The 20789-nt window shown below is 38.6% G+C and overlaps 1 protein-coding gene across 4 annotated transcripts in view; it reads right to left on the reverse strand.

The window, feature by feature from the left end:
- The window catches only part of ZNF385D (zinc finger protein 385D), a 691222-nt gene that overhangs the window by 316340 nt on the left and 354093 nt on the right, over positions 1–20789 (reverse strand). The window contains exon 1 of one of the 4 annotated variants that reach the window (XM_017522544.2): positions 14253–14800. The exons of 1 other annotated variant lie outside the window; for it this stretch is intronic. In XM_017522544.2, coding sequence (XP_017378033.1) covers positions 14253–14274 — 22 coding nt within the window. In that variant the 5' untranslated portion in view covers positions 14275–14800. Of the gene's footprint in view, positions 1–13413; positions 13605–14252; positions 14801–20789 lie in introns of those variants that run through there. 2 more of the 4 variants (XM_017522542.2, XM_037736230.1) reach the window with 2 other exon arrangements.

The raw sequence follows: 20789 nt of genomic DNA on the forward strand, positions 1-20789 counted from the left end.
ATAGATGTGAAATAGAGAAGTCTACTGGGGAAGGGAGAGCAAGGACAAAAAAAGCAGGAAGTTGTTTCATATTGTTCTATCCTAAAACTCCATGCTCTAAGAGGTCTTCAAGGCAGTATATCAGTTTAAAAACAGTTATTCTACTTTTTCATGATAGAAATATGTGTAGAAATTGATCAATAAAAAGTTTCCATAGGTAATTTTGGCAATAAACATAAGAATTAAATATGCCTTGTCCCAGAATCCCACTTTTCTTCTTCTTCTTCTTTTTTTTTTTTTTTTTTTTGAGACAGAATCTTGCTCTGTCACCCAGGCTGGAGTGCAGTGCATGATCTTGACCCACTGCAACCTCCGCCTCCTGGGTTCAAGCAGTTCTGCCTCAGCCTCCCGAGTAACTGGGTAATAAGTGCTCGCCACCACACCTGGCTAATTTTTGTGTTTTTTAGTAGAAACAAGGTTTCACCATGTTGGCCAGGCTGGTCTCGAACAACTGACCTCAAGTTATCCCTGCTCCTCGGCCTCTCAAAGTGCTGGGACAGCAATCCCACTTCTGTAGATAGATACGTGTGTCTATGTAACAAAGAATTATTATGCCCTATAATAATCATTGTTTTTACTAGTAAAATAACAGAAATAACATTTTTTAAAGGCCAGCAAAATAAACCATATGTCCCTGCATTAGAATACTATGTAGCCATAAAATAGAATGAGAATCAATATATGATAAATAAAACAATATGCAAAACAAGGTACACAGGATACTTCCTTTTTATGTATAAACAAGAGGGGGATGGATATATATATATATATATATATATATATGTATGTATACACACAAACACACACACACATATAAGATATATATATTTATAATATGTATATAAATATATATATATATGTGTGTATATATATGTATACACACACACACACACTCTTTCTCTCTTCCATAGAATTTAGTCTCTCAAATACAACAAAATGCACTGGTGGTGGTTGGGGAAGATTTAATTTTCACTATTTATACTTTTATAATACTCAATTTAAAAACTGTACATGTATTATCTTTTTGAAAGATCCAAAAATATTTTATTGAACATATTCAAAGAATGCATGTGTTCTTTCAGTTCCTGGTGCTCTAAGGATCTAAAAGATATTTGGATTATTATCTGATAAGAGGGATCACTGCACACGTGGCACATTGCCTGATGTGCCCAGGAAGAAGAGAATAAGAAAGCAGCATGTTGTTCCATTTGGAAGAGTCTGGTTCCTCTATCAGGCACAAACTCACAAAGGTAAAGGGCGTAGCGCATCTCCTAGCTCATAGCACTCACGTAAAAATAAACAACCATCAGTGTGATAAGCATTATTTGTAAGTCACAATTCTGGAGAATTACAGGGTTTTATATCTGCTGCCCTGTGCAGACTACCTGAAAGGGACCTGGAATCTTTCCCTGATCTCAGCCTCAGGCCCCACCTGCCAGGTAGCTGCTTGACTTGTATGCTGAGAGGAGTTTTGTTTGTGAACTGGTTCTCTTGTTAGTTGGCTGCCTTCTTCAAAAAATTGCTGCTCTGTTTGAATGGTGAGAATATACTCCTAGGTTTGAGTTGTCAGAGACTGGAATTTCCTCAAGGTCACATAGAAGCGTATGGTCAGTCAGGAGGTCTGTGTTATGCAGCCAGACATCTTGGGTATGACCTGACTCAGCCACTGATTTTAGTCTTGTTTTAATGTCACTGCACCTTGGTTTTTCCATCTAAACACAGGAATACTGATAATTCTTCCATGTCAGGGCTGTTGTGAAGACTGGTTGGGTGGTCATACTTACAAAAGTGGCTGTCAGAGACTAAGCACTTACTAAATCTTAGCTATTATTAGTAAATTATAGCTCTGCCTTGTGAGTTGCCCTTAGTATCTCAACCGAATCGGAAGCTGAGGCTCAGGACAAGTCACCCAAATTCACACCACTATTTCAGGACCTGGGTTTTAATATTTAATTTGAATATTGATAAGAGCCAAATATGAACCTTTACTAATCACTTGGCCTTGATTTTTCTGTCTATGAAATGGAGACTTTGGTCCCTTATGTTTAATCCCCTTTCAGAAGGCTTTGACTACAGTAAGCAGTGTTGAAAACAGAGGCAAAAATCTCCCAATTTTACATCTAAGATGGAAATAAACAAAAGTGTGATTATTTTGGGTCCCTTCCGCAATTGCACTTTATACTTAAAGAAAGCAAGAGTAGCTTCTGCTTTGATGCTTATTTGTTTTCTTGTTTAAAATACTAGTCAGCAGCAGCTCAGGCCCAGTAACATCTATTGTGGAATAATCTACTCCTTGTAGCTGTCCCACTTACTAGTGATCATAGAAAAGCAAAAGTGCACTTTGTTTCCCAACTAATCATCACATATCCAGCCGACTAAATGCTCTGCGAAGCACATTGCATTTGACAGGAGGTGAGGGAATTGGCTTTCCTAGGTGTTGGCTGGCAAAGGCAGCCTCATTCTCTCAATACCATCCAATTGAGCAAGAGGAAGTAGAGCCTAAGGTCACTACTGAAAAGTCACTTGCATCAGAGAGAGATGCCCACAGCTTGCTGTCACAATTGATAAACATTTATGAATCCCGTGTTCTTGTGCCAGGCTCTGTGCCAGGGCGTGCAAGAGTTAAAAGTTTTTCTCTCTTTCTCTCCATGGACACTGTTAGTGGAAGCTGTGGTGGAGGAGCTGCCTTGTCTGTGTGTGTTGTTTTAAGGATATCGATTGTTAACACAATGATGGGTCAGGAGATGGAAGGCACAGTCATTAGCTGCCGCCGCCCTCATAAGTTGTTACAGAGCTCAGAGAAACACTAATGGATAAACAAGGTCGACAGGAACATGAGGGGCCAGATCAGAATGTCCCAAGGTGGCAAAGTCTTAGCCAGGCCTTTCTTTCCCTCAGCAGNAAAAAAAAAAAAAAAAAAAAAAAAAAAAAAAAAAAAAAAAAAAAAAAAAAAAAAAAAAAAAAAAAAAAAAAAAAAAAAAAAAACATTAGTATTGATGTTCAGGGTAGGCAAAGTGTACAATGAAGAATGACTTCATTCCAGCTCGCCCATCATAACAAGGGCAAGAGATGATTTAAAAGCTGCCCTCCTCGTAAAGAGATGATGCAATAAAGATGATCCATGGTCACCTGCACTTGATCTTTTGGGTATTTCTTCTTCTTTACAGTAATGGAAAGGAGTACCGAGTCAGGTCTATAAACAGTAATACCATTGCAAACATTTACTGAATGTGAACCTTGTGACAGTGTTTCCAGTGCTTTCCATATGCCACCTAAGTTAATCCTTACAAATACTCTATAAAGTATCATTTATTATTCCTGCTTCACAGGTTAAGAAACTGAGGCTCAAAGAGATCAAGTTGCTTGCCCAACTTCTCCCCACTCTTGATCATTGAAGCTAAGGTTCAAATTCAGTCTACAGAAACTAGAGTGGAAGGTTCATCCCAGTACACGAGAGTTTCTCAGTTTTGACACTGAAAGTCCAACGTCCTGAAAACCCTCTCAGTCCCAGGCAACATGAAATCATTAGTCACTGTAACTGGAACTCAATCGAAGGACCCAGCAGTGTCTGGTAGAATAGACAGAGGGATACTTAGGCTGGAAACTTACGCCTGATGTGCGAAAAGTTGTAGCTCATCTAACTGGTCTCTGACGCCGAAGTACTCAAAGTGTGGTCAGTGGGTGGACCAGAAACATTCAACATCATCTGGGCGCTTATTAGAAAGGCAGAATCCTAGGCCACATCTCAGACCCACTGAATCGGGATCTATATTATAATATAATCTTCAGGTGATTTGTACAAATACTACGTTTTGGGAAGCAAGATTTCATAATCCTTTCCAGAACTATATTATTGTGATCCTGAGTCAACTAGTGCAATATGGACTTCTTTTGAGTACCAGATTTATAAAGAGTCCCAAGTAGAAAGGTGGGGTTCCCAGCCATTAGAGAGGTTCATTGTGGAAACCAGGGATGAGCAGCACAGGCAGTGTGCAATCGGGCCCACACTTCATGCCCATAGACTGATTTATGTGAGAGGAGACAACCTGTCGTGGATGAAGAACCGAGGCTTTGGACTCAGACTGACTTGGGCTGGAATCCTGACCCAGCCAACTGCTGCCCAGGTGACCTGGGGCAATCTGGAACTTCCTAGGGCCTCAGGATGCTTTCTGTAAAATGATTAAAATTATCCATTTCAGTGGTTCTCAGTTCTGGCTGTCCTTGATAATTAACTGAGAGGGTATTAAATGAAAATGCAGATGCCTGGCTCCACCTTCAGAGAATTTGGTTATACTGCACTATGGTAGCACTTTGATGTTAATATCATTTCAGAGTTTGCCAGGTGATTCTTTTGTACAGTCAGGGTTTAGATCCACTGATGTTCCCCTTAAGTCTGGTGGTGAGGTGCCAATGGAATAACTCATGGCAGCACCTGGCACGGGCAGGCATTCAGCCTATATTCAATTCTTCTTCCATGAGCAGTGGCCATATCACCTGTTAGCATCAGGAGTGTCACAAAGGGAGCTGAGAATTCACAAAGGAAACCAAGAGGTCCATAAAGCTCATACTTTGAGCTTCTCACTACAATATTTGTACTTATTGATCTAAAAGTAAGAAAAAAACCAGATGAGTGCCGTAAATGAAGTGATTCACCAGGTTAGCATTTAGGATCCTACACAACTTTTCTTTTAAAGGAAAAATATTAATCAATCTGCCTTCCAATGTACCTTTTAACTGATACATTTTCCTCAGGATACAAATCCTAAGAACTCCCACAGACTTCTAAGCTGTAGCCCACCGTTCCTCAGGGCAGTTAATTAAAACACCTGGTGGTAATGGTGACCTTCGTATTCTATGCTGCAAGGGAAACGCTTCTCAGCAGCTACTGTGGTGTTACCTCAAAACAAGAGCGCTGTAAGTTGTAAACTGTCACGGTACTTTCCAAGCAGGCCTTGCGAGAGATGCTAATAATTTTATACAGGAAGGGCAGAATATTTTGTCTTGATTTTTTTTTTAATAGTAGGTCCATTCAGCCAAAGAAATCTGTCTTTAAAAGTCCAGCAACACATGGAGGGATAGATAAAAATCAATACCAAATTCCTCTTCATGTCCCAAGAAACTATTAATAAACTCTCTCAGTTTTCAATATGTCTATCCTCATTAGAGTCTTGGAGGGGAAAGAGTATAGGGCATGGAATATCAGGGTTCCTGCCCTGCTCACTTTCTCTTCCTGCCTCTGAGTCTGAACTCTCCCATTGCTATAGAATAATGACAAAGAATAGATTAGATGTGGCCTCAAAGGTATATTTAAACCACAAAACAAGAGGCTATTTGATTAAGTAACCAAATGCTTCTTCCCTCAGTATCCTCAGTAACCTCTGCAGGAATGCTAAACCGCATAGCTGAACATTTATTTCCAAGCTGTTATTTTTCAAACTCTCTACTTCTTTTACTAATTCACTTGGTTTTTCACAGTGTCATGCCCATGTATAAATAACAAGGTGCATTTATACAGTGCTTTGCAGATTATAACGTTTATATTCAAATTTCAATGAACTTCACTATCAGACTTTTTAACTGATTGTATTAAATACTGATGGAAAGAAAAATTCACTAATTTGTCCAAAGCCACACTACCAGAAAGTGACAAAGTAGATACTTGAACCAGGAGTATTGGTGAAGAGCTGCCAAAAGCTCTTGAACCATACTTCCTTTCCCTCTTAAGTGTATCTTCTCCAACCAAACTCTCATTGATACTTCAAGTGGCTTTGCAGAAATTCTCTCCCATTTAAATTGCTACTTACAGATCAGGGGCAAGACCTCCCTGCAGGTCTTTGGCCAGTTTGTCCTGAGATCTATTCTTGCTCTTCCTCTTAGCTGCAGGTGCAGAGGCTGACAATTGCAGAATACATTTCCCAGGCCACCTCAGTTGGCCTCGGCTCAGTTCTACCAATGAGAGGCAGAAGGCAATGGACTAGAGGTCAAGAGAAAGGCAAGAAGCCAGGGTATTTTTCTGCCTCTCTCTGAGTGTAATGTGGGATCCCCTTATGATTGTAGCACCTGCCAGGAGGCCCTTGGCCCTGGCCTTCAGGACTCTATCTCTTGTGTTTCCATCTATAACTACTAGTTTCTTGCTATTGCTACTCTATGGATTTTCTCACCATTCCCCATGTGGCTTTTCAGCTCTTCCGTCACTTATGTAACAAATTATCTACATTAAATTCTTTCTATGTAATTTACAAAGCATGGTTCCTATTTCCTAGTTCAACCCCAATAGGCAAAATCAGTTTTCTCAAATTTCATACATTTGTATATGAGTTGAAAAAAAGAAATAAAGAATTAAACTTAACTGACTCTTTGCCATGTACTTTCTAGTGATGGGTACTTTTATATGTGTAGCATATTTTAGTCCTCAAAATGGAACCATGAGACACTTATTATTATTCTCCTTTTGCAAAGAAATGAAACATCAAAAATGTGAGATGACTTTCCCAAGGACACAGAACTATTGAATGGAAGAGCTACAATTGTAAAGTAGGCCATTTTTGCTCTTTATTAGTCATGGAACAAAGACTAGACTAGGATTCCATCTTGAACAAATGGTGGAGATGGGGACACTGCAAATATGAAAGAGTTCGTAGCACAGATAACTTAGAACTTTTTTTTACAAGCATTGAGTTAAATAGTGAGACAGCAAAAACATACAGTATGTAACTAATATAAGCTTTAATATCTATATTAAAGATAGATAATAGAGAAGCTGAGGCATTAGAGAAAGCCTGGCTTCTTTTTGCCTGAAGCCAACTGTCTTAGTCTGTTCTGGCTGCCATGACAAAATACCACAGACTGGGGGGCTTAAACAACTGACGTTTATTCCTCGCAGTTCTGGAGGCTGGGCAGTCCAAGATCAAGGTATAAGCCTCGTGTGGTTTTAGTTAGGCTTTCTTCCTGGCTTGCAGCAGTTACCTTCTTGCTATAGCCTCATATGGTGGAAAGAGGAAGCTCTCACATCTTCTTCTTCTTATAACGACACTAATCCCATCCCAAGGGTTCCACCATAATGACTTCATCTAAACTTAATTACTTCCCAAAGGCCCCACCTCCATACTATCATTTTAGGAATTAGGGCTTCAATTTATACACTTGGGAAAGGGGAACACAAACATTTAGTCCATAGCACTGATGCATGTCTTCTGAGCAGAATTCATATTTTCTGACTATTAATGATTTGATATAAAAAGACAAGGCAGAATAAACTTATAAATTACGTTCAGGTTTCTGTTATGAATTGTGATTTCACAAAGTCAAGTCAAAACACAAACACGTATTGAATACCAGTCACTTGATTCATTTCTCTATCAGCTGGAAAATTTTTTCAAGTATTACTATTACAGATAATCTTCCATTCATAAAAATATCTCCCTATCCCCATTCTCCATTGCAAAGAGCACTAAGGTAAGTCTCAGAAGTATTGACATAGAGTCTACACATTAACAGTCACTAGCTTTATGACCTTGAGAAAGTTGTTTCAGTCACTTGAGGTTCAAATTCCTCATCTAAAAATAGGAATAATTATATTTCGTTGACTTCCCACGTGGGTCATTTTGAAGATTAAAAAAAGCAAAATGTTGACACATTTTGAAAAATACAAATTGCTATACAAATGTAAGGGATTATGTTTATTAAAGTACATTTATATTCATTATTTCAATTTTATCCTCAGAGCAATCTGCCACAACTACTTTCCCTCATCAGCAAAATGCATGAATATGAAAAAAGGTAACCGTAAAGAGCAACTTTACTAAAGCCCTGCCAATAGTAGACAAAATTATATTCATTTTCTTCTACCATAATAAATGACAACCTTCAAAGCTGGAGACCTTCCTGAACATTTTTAGCTACTTGTGCATATAAGATCTTTTCTGCCCATCCCAGCCTCCTGGCAAGGAAATGCCAACATCTGGAGAAAATTCGCTTAAGCAAAATGAAGCTGAAAACTGAAATTATGACCAGGTGAGTTGTTATAAACTATAATTTTGCTATCTTATATAATTTTAGGTATGTTTCAGACATTTTTGTACGTTGGCCTTAATATGCTATAGAGTTATTTCTGGCTTCACACTGCAGAGTCCTATGAAAGAAACAACTGGAAACAGAAAAAAGATTATGAACTCATTACACTTAATTTAAAATTAATTTCTATGTTCTATCCTTACTAGGAGTTGGATTTAAAAAAAAATACAGCCAGTGTTTCAGCAGCAAAGGGATTGTTTCTCTAGTCAATGCACAAGTACTAGCTTTCATAAGGAATATCAGCCTTAGGGAATGCATGGAGGAAGTGGATTCCCTTCCTCTCTGATCTCCAACACCCATTCAGTCTTGCACATCCAACACATATTTCTAAGAGCCTGGCACTAAGAAGAGTGCGGAGGATGTAGATTAAACATTTATCCATTAAAACTCTCAGCCTACCAACCCCATTCCTGCCCCTATAGCACCCATCCTCCTTTGGGGCAGACAGCACTTTCTGTGAACATCAATCCTGATACTGCTGCAGATTTCCTTTCTGACCTTGGCCAGGTTACTTTTCCTTTTTCTGTCAACTTACAGAAATGCAATATTGCATAAAGAAAAAACTGAAAGATTGATAAAAAAGAAAAGGGATTCACTACATCCCAGCCAATGCCCTAATATAGGTTAATATGCATTTGAGGTTTTAGAATCAAGAGAGTTTCATGAAAATACCTTCCATTTTCAAGGCTGTGTAAACCTAGAGTTCATATTCAATCAGGGCTGACTTCCAGCTGCTTCATAACGATTTTAACGCTGCGACAGAGCAAAGCATCTTCCTATTTTCAATCCTAGCAATTTGGTTCAAGCATGATCTGAACCACTTTAAGCTTTGATATTTCTAGCCACCTCTTATGCTGTATTTTCTCTTAATGCCACCAATCATGTGTGAAATTCTGTTGGAAAACTAATCTTTGTAGGAAATGATATGTAATGGCTTCTTTAAAGAGAGACAGACAGAAAGAGAGAGGGCAGGGACTATGACCTTTGTTGTTTCTTGACATGTTTTTCGTAGTGCAATACAAATGGAAACATCCCTTTCTCAAGGTCAAAGTAGAAATAGGTTTCTGCTTATACAAGCATCATGCTTTCTTAAGCAGGAATAGCCTTGAAAATGATCCTTATGACTTGATTTTTTTAAAAATGTATATAATGGTTGCTAAACTTGAAAGCCAGCTGTGCTTAAAAAATACTTTAATATCCATCTTATTAAGTCAATAGAATTGTAAATGATGTGAAAAGATCCAGGGATACATAAATGCTATGAATCAAGTATAATATTAAGTATCTATATAATAAGGCACTATTTGACATTCCAGGATTAAACACACACACATACCAACCAACACATCTTGTCTTATCAAGGGAGTGTTCAGTCAAAAGCAGCTGTGACCAAATCTTCTGAAATAGAAGTCAGAAACGTCTAATTTAAATTTTTCATTTGTTTTTTGGAACAATTATGTCACCCATGAAAGTGTAACTTTGCAAGTCATCATTATCTCATGAATATTGGAACTTATCCTTAAATAAACATATCTCATTTCCATGTGATTATAACAACTATGGAGGTCCTTTAAAAAAATTAGCTTACAATTTAAGGGTGTGGTAATCCATGTTACTGGCATGTTGATCAAATTTGGAATTTGGCTTTTAAAAAAAGAACTTCATGTGAATTTAAAAAGAGAATAGTCTTGAGGAAGAAATCTGTATGGCTTTTGAAATTATCTTTGATTTCAGGCTCTTAAGCATGACCCTTCCTGATAGTATTCACCTGTTACATTCTCCAGCCTTTTTTGTAATAATTTATTGCATGTAATTTAGATTTATTTGTAGTAAGACACAATGGTAAGACTTCAGGCTTTGAAAGGGAGACTTTAGACATAGAAGTTCCTTCCTGAATTATTCTCTCCCCTGTCAGCTTCAGCAAGATAGAAACACTGGCTGAGTGTTTAGAAATACTCTAGTGGACTTAATTCCCCATAACAGATCACTCAGTACAAACTAATTAGAAGGAGTTAAATGTTTCTACTGAAAACACTAAAAAAGAGGAATGTTTTTCTCTGCTGCCTGCTGCTTTCTGATCATTTCCTTCCTCATAACCTTGCCATTTAAATGTTTTTCTAACACACTCGTTTGAAGGTGAACTTGATGGTCCAGCTACAACCAAAAGTGTAAGTGCTGACTTTAGAATGTTCTAAACATCCCAGGGGAAAGCAAAAGTCCTTCCTAAGACAATGTGCAAGTGTGTCTATTATAGGCAGGGGAAGAGGGTTCTGTCCTAGAATTTTCCTACTAGATTTTTTTTTTTAGCTGTTGTATTAAAAGCTCCCTCAGTGAAGTATTTATTCTTATTATTATTATTACAGGCATGGAACCAAATGTTTTTACTATTTTTCTTAGGCATTTTAACAAAGACAGTTAATCCACAACTAACACCAAGGTGAACTTGAATGGTTCATTCACACTTTCTAAATTTTGCCTGCCCTTTTTCCTAGGTTTAATTAATATGCCATTAATAGTACCATTTAGGGAGAGCTCTAATTTTTGCCTCTCAGTTCTGTTTAAGGTGTATCATTTGATTATTTTAGGAGTATTCTCATGGGAGCAAGCCCCAGCCCCTTCTTGGCTATAAGCCTACCACAGTCTCTATCTGCTTGACTCAGAACTGAAAGCTTACTGATTTGCAGCCACACAGAATTTCTTCAGCACAACCACCCTCCCAATTTTCTCTCCCAAAGGCAAAGGGTGAGACATGGCATCTCTCTGGCCAGCCATGGGGAATCCATGTGGTTGACATGACCACTGGCAACGACTCACCTATCCAGCAGTGGAGAAATGTGTCAGGCCAGATGGGAATGGAGGGATGATTCAAACATACGGTGCTTAGAGCTGGAGACAGTGCACAGTTACAACCTTCTGCCAGGCGCTGAGCAATTGCTGGAGTGCACTCAAGCAAAGAACCTGCCCTTCATACCAGCACAGTCCTCTTAACCAAATTGTAACTGGACAGCTCAGTCCATTGTACTGACAACCACCCACAGCCTCTCTTCCTTAATCTAGGGAGAGGACTCCTGGCTGCCTTGCTTTTATTTCTAGATAAATTATTAATGGCTATTCATCTTTGGCACACGTAATTTTTAACTATCTAAAATATTGATGGGGGTGGGAGGTAAATTCACAAGTATTTATTATTTTCCCTTGCTTTTACAGTAAATCCACTCAGCTTGCTGACTGAGATTTTCCCTGCTTCCTTCTCCCATGTGAACCTTATATGTAACTCCAAATAGTGAATGCAAGATCTAAGATCCACAGAGTAAGTAACAAAAGTATCCACGGTGACTGAATAGCAAACACGTAAATCACGGCGCAGGAAGTACGAATGAACAATTATTGAAAACACTGCACTAAAATCTCAATAGGAGATAAGAGTGAGGCTTAAGTCACTGAAAAGGTCCATTAGTCTGGTAAGTCTGAGACAGCACACTTCAAACATAAGCTGTTTTTGATATATGAAAATATTACATATTCTACCAACTTGCACACACACAACTGACTCTAGCCAAGCTAGGACAGGGTCCAGTTGTCCAGTCCCCAAGGGGAAGGAGGCGTGAAGTGAAGCAGATAGGCTAAGCCAGGCTATTCAGGCAGTGATTCTTCAGCTATATTTGAAGGGGTGTATGTGTGTGTGTGTGGGGGCAACACTGACAAATCAGATAATTTATAAATGAAGTAAATATCCTGCTTTCATATCAACTCACCCCATACCATAGTATCACCATGCTCTTCATCACGCTCTGCTGGGGACACAGATAAAAGACTTCTGACACCTCTAACCCATTCCCACAAATCACCAGAAAAGCCTAAGAATGCAGCATCGCTTTCCCTTTGTCCCTGTTGTCTCTGACTTGATAAACCATTTGCCGTTGAAAAATGAAGAAGAAAGTAATGGCCAACCAATTTGCAAAGTGAAAGCATTCTTTTGAAGAATTACCTGAAATTGCTGCAATTTTGAACACACGCACACACACACCCACATTAAGATACATACACATGTACACATATATGTGTATGTACATACATATATACACAGTCTTCAGGATTTTCAAACATTAGGATGCTATTGAATTTTCACATGCCTGAAGTATACTGCTCAATTTTTTTTTCCCTTGCTCTTGTACCACACATTTTTATGTTAGAGACAGGTGGGCTCCCAAAGTTCTGGATACCTAACAGCTTGAATGAGAAGCTGCATAGCATAACCTGAAAGAAACGGCATTCCTGAATACACAGGCTTTCCTCTGGGAATAGAAAAACATTTCTCATACTGAAATTATGGTAAGACAATGTTCAAGACACAGAGGGCAACTTTAGCCTTGCCTTTCTAAGAGTAGAGTTCCATCTGAAGTAAGTAGGCCATCGCATTTCAATTTGTACTATTAAAAACTTGCATTACACAATGAAACTAATTACCCTGTGAATCACTCTGCTTTACAAGAGGCTGAACTAGCATACAGTTAATAACACGAGCTAGCCCAGCGAACATTACTCCAATAGTCACACGATAGTCCAGCACAGCATGGATGGCCTTTGACCAGTACTTTCAGACCCTACTGCTATCCTACTTGGCCCTACTCTCTCATGACAATCACATAAGGAATTGTTGCAGAGGGTAAAAATGTAAACGAAGATTATAATCTATTTCATCATCCTTCAGTATCATTATTGATGCTGAAATTTTATCTTGTCCAAAAGACCTATTATCTTTACAAGCTTTTCCATTTATGAAATATATATGCATGATAAACTCTGTTTTATTAGTGCCCAATAAACAAGCTTACCACCTCCATCGCTACCCACTGGAAAGAGGTGGTTTTTAACTATAGATCCTGCTTATATTTGGCAATGCAATGAGGACTGTTTCTTCCAAATCAATTTCAGTTACTTTAAGACTTCTTTTTTAATATGACACAAATTATAGGGAAATCAAAACTGTCAAGACAACTAAAGGCATTTAGCTTTTGGAACTTAAGTTCCTTCCACACTCACTAAAATGTCTCAAAGGCTGAAGAAAACAAAACAGAGCAAATAGTACACACAGAAATAAATGCCCAACAGTGCCCCAACGTTAAGTTTATCTAAATGCCTCTTTAATCTGAAAGAAGACTCTGTATTTAATACTTAAAGCAAACCAAGAAATCAAGCATTTGCATCTTAGATACATTTCCTAGTCCCTCTCCAATTGCCCTATCAAACCTTTTAATATCACATAGATGTCCTTAAATGATCATGTCAGATGGGACTTACAGAAGGAAAGCATAACTTCAGAGAGGAAGAGCGAATATTCAGTCCTTATCTTTGGCTTCTTCTTATTTAGTGAAGGGGTTTGCCTCCTCTACTAGCAGTAAGTTGCAGGGTTAAGAGTGCAAATGCACAGCTCCAAGCCCACTTCTAGAGCTCAACTGATAGCTCAGCTCTAAGCCTCAACATGCTTTCTGGAAATGCAGGCAGCTCAACTGAAAACCTAACGGAGGTTTCTACCGCGGCACAAAACTAAACCGCACAAATATTTGACAGCTCCGAGACCTCTAAAGGTTTAAAATGATATGCATTTTGTGCTGGGCTGCTCCAAGCTAGACGGTACACTGAGATGGTATAGAGGAGTGTTCTCAGCTGTTCAAGCACTGCTCACTAGAGATTGTTTTCCTTCTCCGCCTCAGAACAAGAAAAAACAGCTAATGCTGAATGAAATGCTCATATTGACTAAGCTTTCACAGCATCAATACTATAGGAACTTTGTTTCACATTCCATTAAGTTAGCTCATGACTTCCCACGCTGCACCATTTCTCCTTCACCTAGCCGCAACAGCCAACTTCATTCGGGCAAATCAAGGCAAAGTTTACCCCCCTACACACGTCCCCGTGTCTTTTCTTTTCCAACTTAAACTCATCCAGGGCTAAATTAACAGCCCCAACTGTGGCACAAAGGAAGCTTTGAAGGCTGCAGCGCTTTGGTCCTCCAGTTGCCAACTGGAGGTAGGTTTAATGTAATATATTCTTGCAGCTTAAGGAATTTTTTTCAGTGCTTGTCTGCACTGATGAAGAGCCGGACACCCCCAGAATTACATCATCAGAGCCACACTCACCAAAATACATTATGTTTCTCATTAATCAGACAGCTGGAACCCCACCGCGGTGTCTTCAGCATCAGCTCTCACCCCAGGCTGGCACGCAGAGCAGGGCCGTTTCATGCTACACTCGGTGGAAACGTTCCCGGCGTGGAGAGCAGTGGGCGCCGAGAGTGTGCCTCCTCCGCGGGATGAGCGCCTCGCAGGCTGCCGTTCCAGGGCTACGATCCCCGGCGGCTGGAGAGTGCGCTCAGGCTGCCTGCTGCACTGCCCATCCTTACTGTAATCCGACTCCTCCTTGCGATGTCCTTGCCGCGCCTGTGACATCAGGACTGAGAGTACTACAAACAGACCCCTCCACTCCACCCCACCCCACCCCACCCTGGGTGAGCAGCCGCTCCAGGAGGTGCTCCGATTGCCTGCCTGGACCAACCATGGCTCTCGGGAAGCTTTGACGAGCCCAGAGACTTGGGAAGGGGCGGAGTGAGGGGCGCCGGAGGCTCTCTTAAAGCGAGAAGGGTCTCGGGATCCGCACAGGAGCACGCAGGAGAAATTCACCGCTGTGCCGGAGGGACGTGGTTAAGGCGAGTTCTGCCATTAACGTGTAATTAGACAACACTTTTACCCCGCCCCTCCTATGAATGCCACCATTCTCTCCAAAATTTAAGCTCCCCTGCCAAGTTAAAAAGGCAGTACGAAGAGGGTTGGTGCCGTGCTTGCCTTCTCTCTGTTGTAGGTTTGAGGGTTTGCTGTTATATTTTTTGCGTTCATATACAAGAGGAATAAAAGGAACGCAAGGGACCATTGCTAGGGTAATAGAGGTTTACACTTAGAAGCGATCAGATCCCAGAAAGCTAGTAGTTGGTGAAGAGTAATTTTTTATTTCTTGAGTGTTCTCTGAGCTGTGCTGATGGAAAGATGTCAAGAAAAATAACTGGTGGTAAAAGTCACCTGTCAGTTGCCCAGGACCAAATTTGCTACCTCCCTTACTAGGTAGTTAGAAAGCACACTGAGGCTGAAATGATCTTTGACCTCCTGAAAAGGAGAGACGATTAGCCTGAAAGGCAACCAACATTGTGTCATAATTCAAGTCCAGCCACCAATATAGGCGCACACACACACACACACACACACACACACACACACACACACGCTCCCATTAAATTTGAGTTGAACAGTCAAGAAAGGCAAAGCTTTAGCAAAGCCTCTGGCTCCTCCAATGGTATAATGAATTGCAGTCCTTATCTTACATAGAAAAGGATATTAGAAAGAAATCCCTGAAAGCTGTGCTGATTAATACTTAAATGCACAGCATGGAAAAATAAACTCATACAGAAAGTTCATTTTCCTAAGGATTCATCATTTTGGGACCCAATTTACATACTGGAATATTTGAACTTATGCATATCTGTAAAAATTTATGAAATTAAGAACTAAAGATAAACAAAGAACTGTAGTTTATGGAAGAAAGCAATTGATATATTTTTAATGTGGGCTTTTATAAAACTAGGATAGCAAATATTTCTACATTTTGATATTAAAATATTATATGGTGTTTCCTTACACAATTCTACATCTCTTGGCAGATTTAATGTTTATAGAAACTAGAGGGCTGAAGCTCATAACAGCTTTCTGTACAGTCTTGCATAAAAGCTTAACTGCACATCCTACCTCTGTGAAAAGAGTGCAAAGACCAATATCCTCTCATACTAGATTATAAAGAATTTGGTGAATGAAAATAGATAATCAAATATAAATCAGAAAAATCACAGTGACTCTAAAGATAAATCTAGTGCTGTTCTTTTAGAAATACTCTTAATTTAAAGCAACTCAGATAAAAATCTAAATCATAGAGAATGTTTACTTTTTTACTCCCTTTTTAAAATTAAAATAAAAACAATCTTACAGACAAGTATTGAAGAAAATGCCTAAATTTTTTTTTTTTTTTTCCTTTTGGACAAGTGGAAGTTGTCCAAAAGAACAATTAATAGCCCTTCCCTCAGGCAAAAGAACCATCTGTGGTAGAGCTTATTCATGAAGCCTGTCAGCTGCCCTGACCTCCTACACGGGCTAGGGGGCACTGTAGTTTAATGTTAGTGCTTTGGGTCCGTTTGAATTCCTGTAGTTGGAAGATGCAAGCATTGAGAGTTGAGTTTCAAATAGGAGATTTGAAACACTAGAGGACTACCTTAATTACTAATAATACCCTTACATTTGCATGACATTTGACAGTTACAAGATATTTTCACATGTCATCTTTCTTACTAACAAATTGAGATACAGAAAGGTGGATACTACAGATGTCACAAACAAAGAACCTGCTGCTCAGAGATGTTAAGCAACTTTCTCAATGAAGTGATGAGTAAAAAAAAAAAAAAAACAGTTGTCTTACTATTTGTTGAATGTATGTTAGATTTCTCCAACAGGTTTCCTTCTTCAAATAAATGTGCTATTCATAATGGCTCAAGTAAAAGTCACCTCTAATAAAACGGTGTCACTACATGTTCTAGAAACAAATATATCAATGTGGTAACAAATACATCAGCAGAGAGTATCTGGTAATAGAACATGCCAGCCTTTGTCTGGTAGCATACCCCAAAAAGCAGTGTGTAGCCTTTGAAAGAATATGACATTCTAGAGGCAACTGAGTGTTATATCCATACAGTGTTAAAACAGAAAAGGAAGATGTCCTATTTAATTCAGGGTATGCATCCCCCTTCCATGCAATTAAGGGCTATCTGGAATGTAGAAGCCTAAGACACAAACTTGTTTATCTCTAGATGGAAAACAAGTGAATTTTATTTTAATTCTATACTTTTTCCTGTTTTACTTAAAACTACTTTATTTATTTGTATATATTTATAAAGAAAAAATGAAAAAAATGCAACTTTTTTCTTCTGATTGCTGCTGTTGTTTCGTGTGTGTGCGTGTGTTTTGTGCCCTGACCACCGTCTCCCTATTGCTTTCACAGTACAGCACTGGTAACCATTTTATTCCTGTTTCTGTAGAGTTTGACCTTTTTATACTCTAAGTGAAATCAGTGGGTATTTGTTTTTCTGCACCTGGCTTATTTCACTTAAGACAACAATGTCCTCCAGGTTTATCCATGCTGTCACAAATGAGAGGATCTTCTTCTTTTAAAAGGTTGACGAATATTCCATTATGTATATATACGACATCTTTGTTATTCATTCATCCACTCATGGACAACTGGGGTGATTCCTTTAAATAATACTGCAATAAACATGGTAGTACATACATTTATTCAACATACTTCTTTTTTTTTAATTTTGAAGCATAATGATTTCCAAATGAAGCCACAGCTGATCTTGGCTAGATAAAGGACTGTGAACATGCCAGCTGTGCCTGAGAGATGCTCTCATATGTCATCTCAAAGGGGTGACTTAGCAGCTTCTAGGGAAGAACCTGGTTCACAGCCCGACCTTTATCTGTCTTTAAGAATCTGTGAGAACCCAGGCGCTTCTGAGGGTAAATTAAGTCAGTTTATCTGGGGTCAGCTGTAGCACCAACCTGCTTGCCAGGTAAAAATATACTTTGCACTATTAAAACAAAGAATGCCTTTGAACCGCTTACATATTTTGAATTTAAAATATCATGGTTGGGTGAAAGTTTTTTCTCTGTTCTAAGAATCAGGTAGCTGCCGGTCTTGATTCCTCATCTCATTCAAATCTTGCTTGAAGGTTTATCAGTGCAGTAATTTACTCTCCTTTTTTCCAGTTATAAACTTTGTCCCTCCCCTGACATTTCCTCTTTTCCTCCCTTATTTTTCTCCATAGCAACTATCATCATCTGACACACTATTTTAGACATCTGTTTATTTTGATTTCTCTTCACTGGAATATAATCTCGGTGAGGGCAGGGGTTGTATCTATTGAATGCTATATCTACAGTTCTTAGAATGGCACCTGCTACTTATCATTATACAATAAATATTTGTGAATAAGGGAATGAATGAATGAGCATCCTAAATACAGCTGTATTGTGTGTAAGACATCACACTTTTCTATGTGCCTGAAGACAATTCTTGGAGGTTGATGGTGTTTTGTGCAAAGAGTTTACACAAATTTAATTTGTACATGCTTAGCAGCAGCTGTTCTTAAATTCCATGCAGTACAGATGCCAGGTGGTACTGCAGGCCACAGTTTGTGAGTGTGTTTGTCCTTCCAAATTCTTATAGCTGCATGGAGCAGAGATTTAGATTTGGCATGAGTTAGCATAGCTCAGTCGTGTCTTCCATTGCCTTGCCCTTTGCTTTAGTTTAGTCCACCTTTATCTTTTATCTATATTGTAGCAATAAAATTTTATCCAGTGTTCCTGACTTCAGGTTTGCCATGTCCAGTTCATTCTCCATATTAGATCCGTTATTATCTTTAAAAATGGTATAATCGTGTAACTCCTTTGCTCAATACTCTTCACTGTTTCTATATTTTATCCACAGAGGAAGTTAAGGCCTTTAACAACCAGGTTCCTATTCACTCCTCCATTTGTAAATACTTTGTCCTTCACACTCTTCACTGTGTGAAACCGAATGTATGGCTATAATTCCCCTGAAGACTATACTCCCTTTTACCTGCTCTCTCTACTGAAGCAATTCGTAATCAATCTTTGGGCGTCTGTTTAAATATTATGTCTTCTGAGAACACTTTCCTTACCAAAAGACTAAATGAGGTTTGTTTTTTCACATAGCGCACTGTACTAATTCCTACTCTAGCATTTAAACTTAGCGAGGGAATTTGCCTTTTATGTAACCCAAATGAAAGAGGATTTTCTTTTTAACTCCACGACCTCATACCAATCCATTGCTTAATGAATTCATTATTTATCTATTAATTCATTCAACATTTTTTAATAAATTTAACAGCTTATGAATGAGTATAATGTGCCAGGCATTATTCCAGATGCTGGACAAAGAACACTGCAGAAAGTACAAAGGATAAATGGGGAATACACTTTATGAGTTCCAGGAAGAACAACAAAGTCAATAATGCCAGAATAGAGTAGGTCTTAAAAAGTAAACTAAGAGTTGACTTCAAGTAGGTAAGATGAAGCCAAATTGTGTAGAACTTTTTAGGCCATTAGAAATACTTTGGCCATTATGACTTACATGATATGGCTTTGGAGCAACATTATTTGACATGCTTTAATAGGTTCACTATGACCCATGTATGAAGAATTGACAAAAAGGGAGCAAGGACTGATGCAAGGTGTCTGGTTAGGAAGCCTCTGTAGTAATCCAGAAAAGAGAACACGACTTGGACCAGGAAAGAAACAGTGGTGGTGGAAAAAGTGGTCAGATTCTCTATATGTACAAAAATAGGTGAATAGAATTTTCTGATGGGTTAGACAGGCAATGGGAAACTTTTTAAAAGTAGTGGATTATTCAGTTTGAAGACCGAGCAATTGGAAGGACAGAATCTTCACTAATTCAGGAGGAGACTGTGAGAGAACTTGCTTTGGTGGATGTTAGAAGGCGGTCAGTGTGGGGGCATATTTGTTTTGACGTTCTTATTATATCCAAGTAGAAATGTTTCACAGTAGTTTGGCTATATGGATCTGGAGCTCAGAGGAGATGTTTGGGCTTCATATTTAAATTTGGAAGTCATGATTTTGTAAATGATAATGAAATCCATGAGATCAGATAGTATCTTTTGGAAAGTATAGATTAAAAAAGGAGAAGAGGGTTAACACTAAACATTGAGCCCTGAGACATTATAAGGCCAAAGCACAAGTATATGGGTAGTTAGTGATTGAATATTTGTTGAAAGTATAACTTTTGAATGCATATGTATTGACATATGAATGACATGTGCTGAAAGGCTATTTTAAGCCTGAGTCGGCCTCTAGTATACTACCATTCAATGTCAAAACAGTTTGAAAATTAGATAAATAAATTGTCCATATGAAAACAAATACCTAATCCAATTTATCCGTGCAGTGTTTTAATCAGAATGTTTAAAGTTGTGTAGACACTGCTATAAACTCATAAATCAGTTTCACTCTCAAATTCTTACTTGATGTTTCCATATAAATTAAATGACTGGGGACATTATGGAAAATTAATTGTCTACAAGAAGAAAAGTACTAGCATTGTGATGTATGAATACCATAATATTCCATAAATATATTATGGAATATATACATATTTTATAAATATAATAAATATATATTTATAAATATAATATTTATAAATACCATAATATAAATACCATAATATTCCAAAATTGTACTTAACTAGATTTCAATGACTTTGGAGACATGTGATAAATTCCTCTCTTTCGTTTTTTAAGATGGAGTCTCACTCTGTTCCCCAGGCCCCAGGCTGGAATGGTGCTTGGCTCATGGCAACCTCTGCCTTCCAGATTCAAGGGATTCTCACGCCTCAGCCTCACTATAGTCACAACCTCACCTGGTACTACAGGGGCATGCCACCATGCCATGTATTTTTGGTCAAGATAGGGTTTTGCCATGTTGGCCAGGCTGGTCTTGAACACCTGACCTCAGGTGATGTGATTGCCTCGGCCTCCCAAAGTGCTG

This window comes from Cebus imitator, unplaced genomic scaffold, assembly GCF_001604975.1.
Source record: "Cebus imitator isolate Cc_AM_T3 unplaced genomic scaffold, Cebus_imitator-1.0 Scaffold24, whole genome shotgun sequence".
NCBI lineage: Eukaryota > Metazoa > Chordata > Mammalia > Primates > Cebidae > Cebus > Cebus imitator.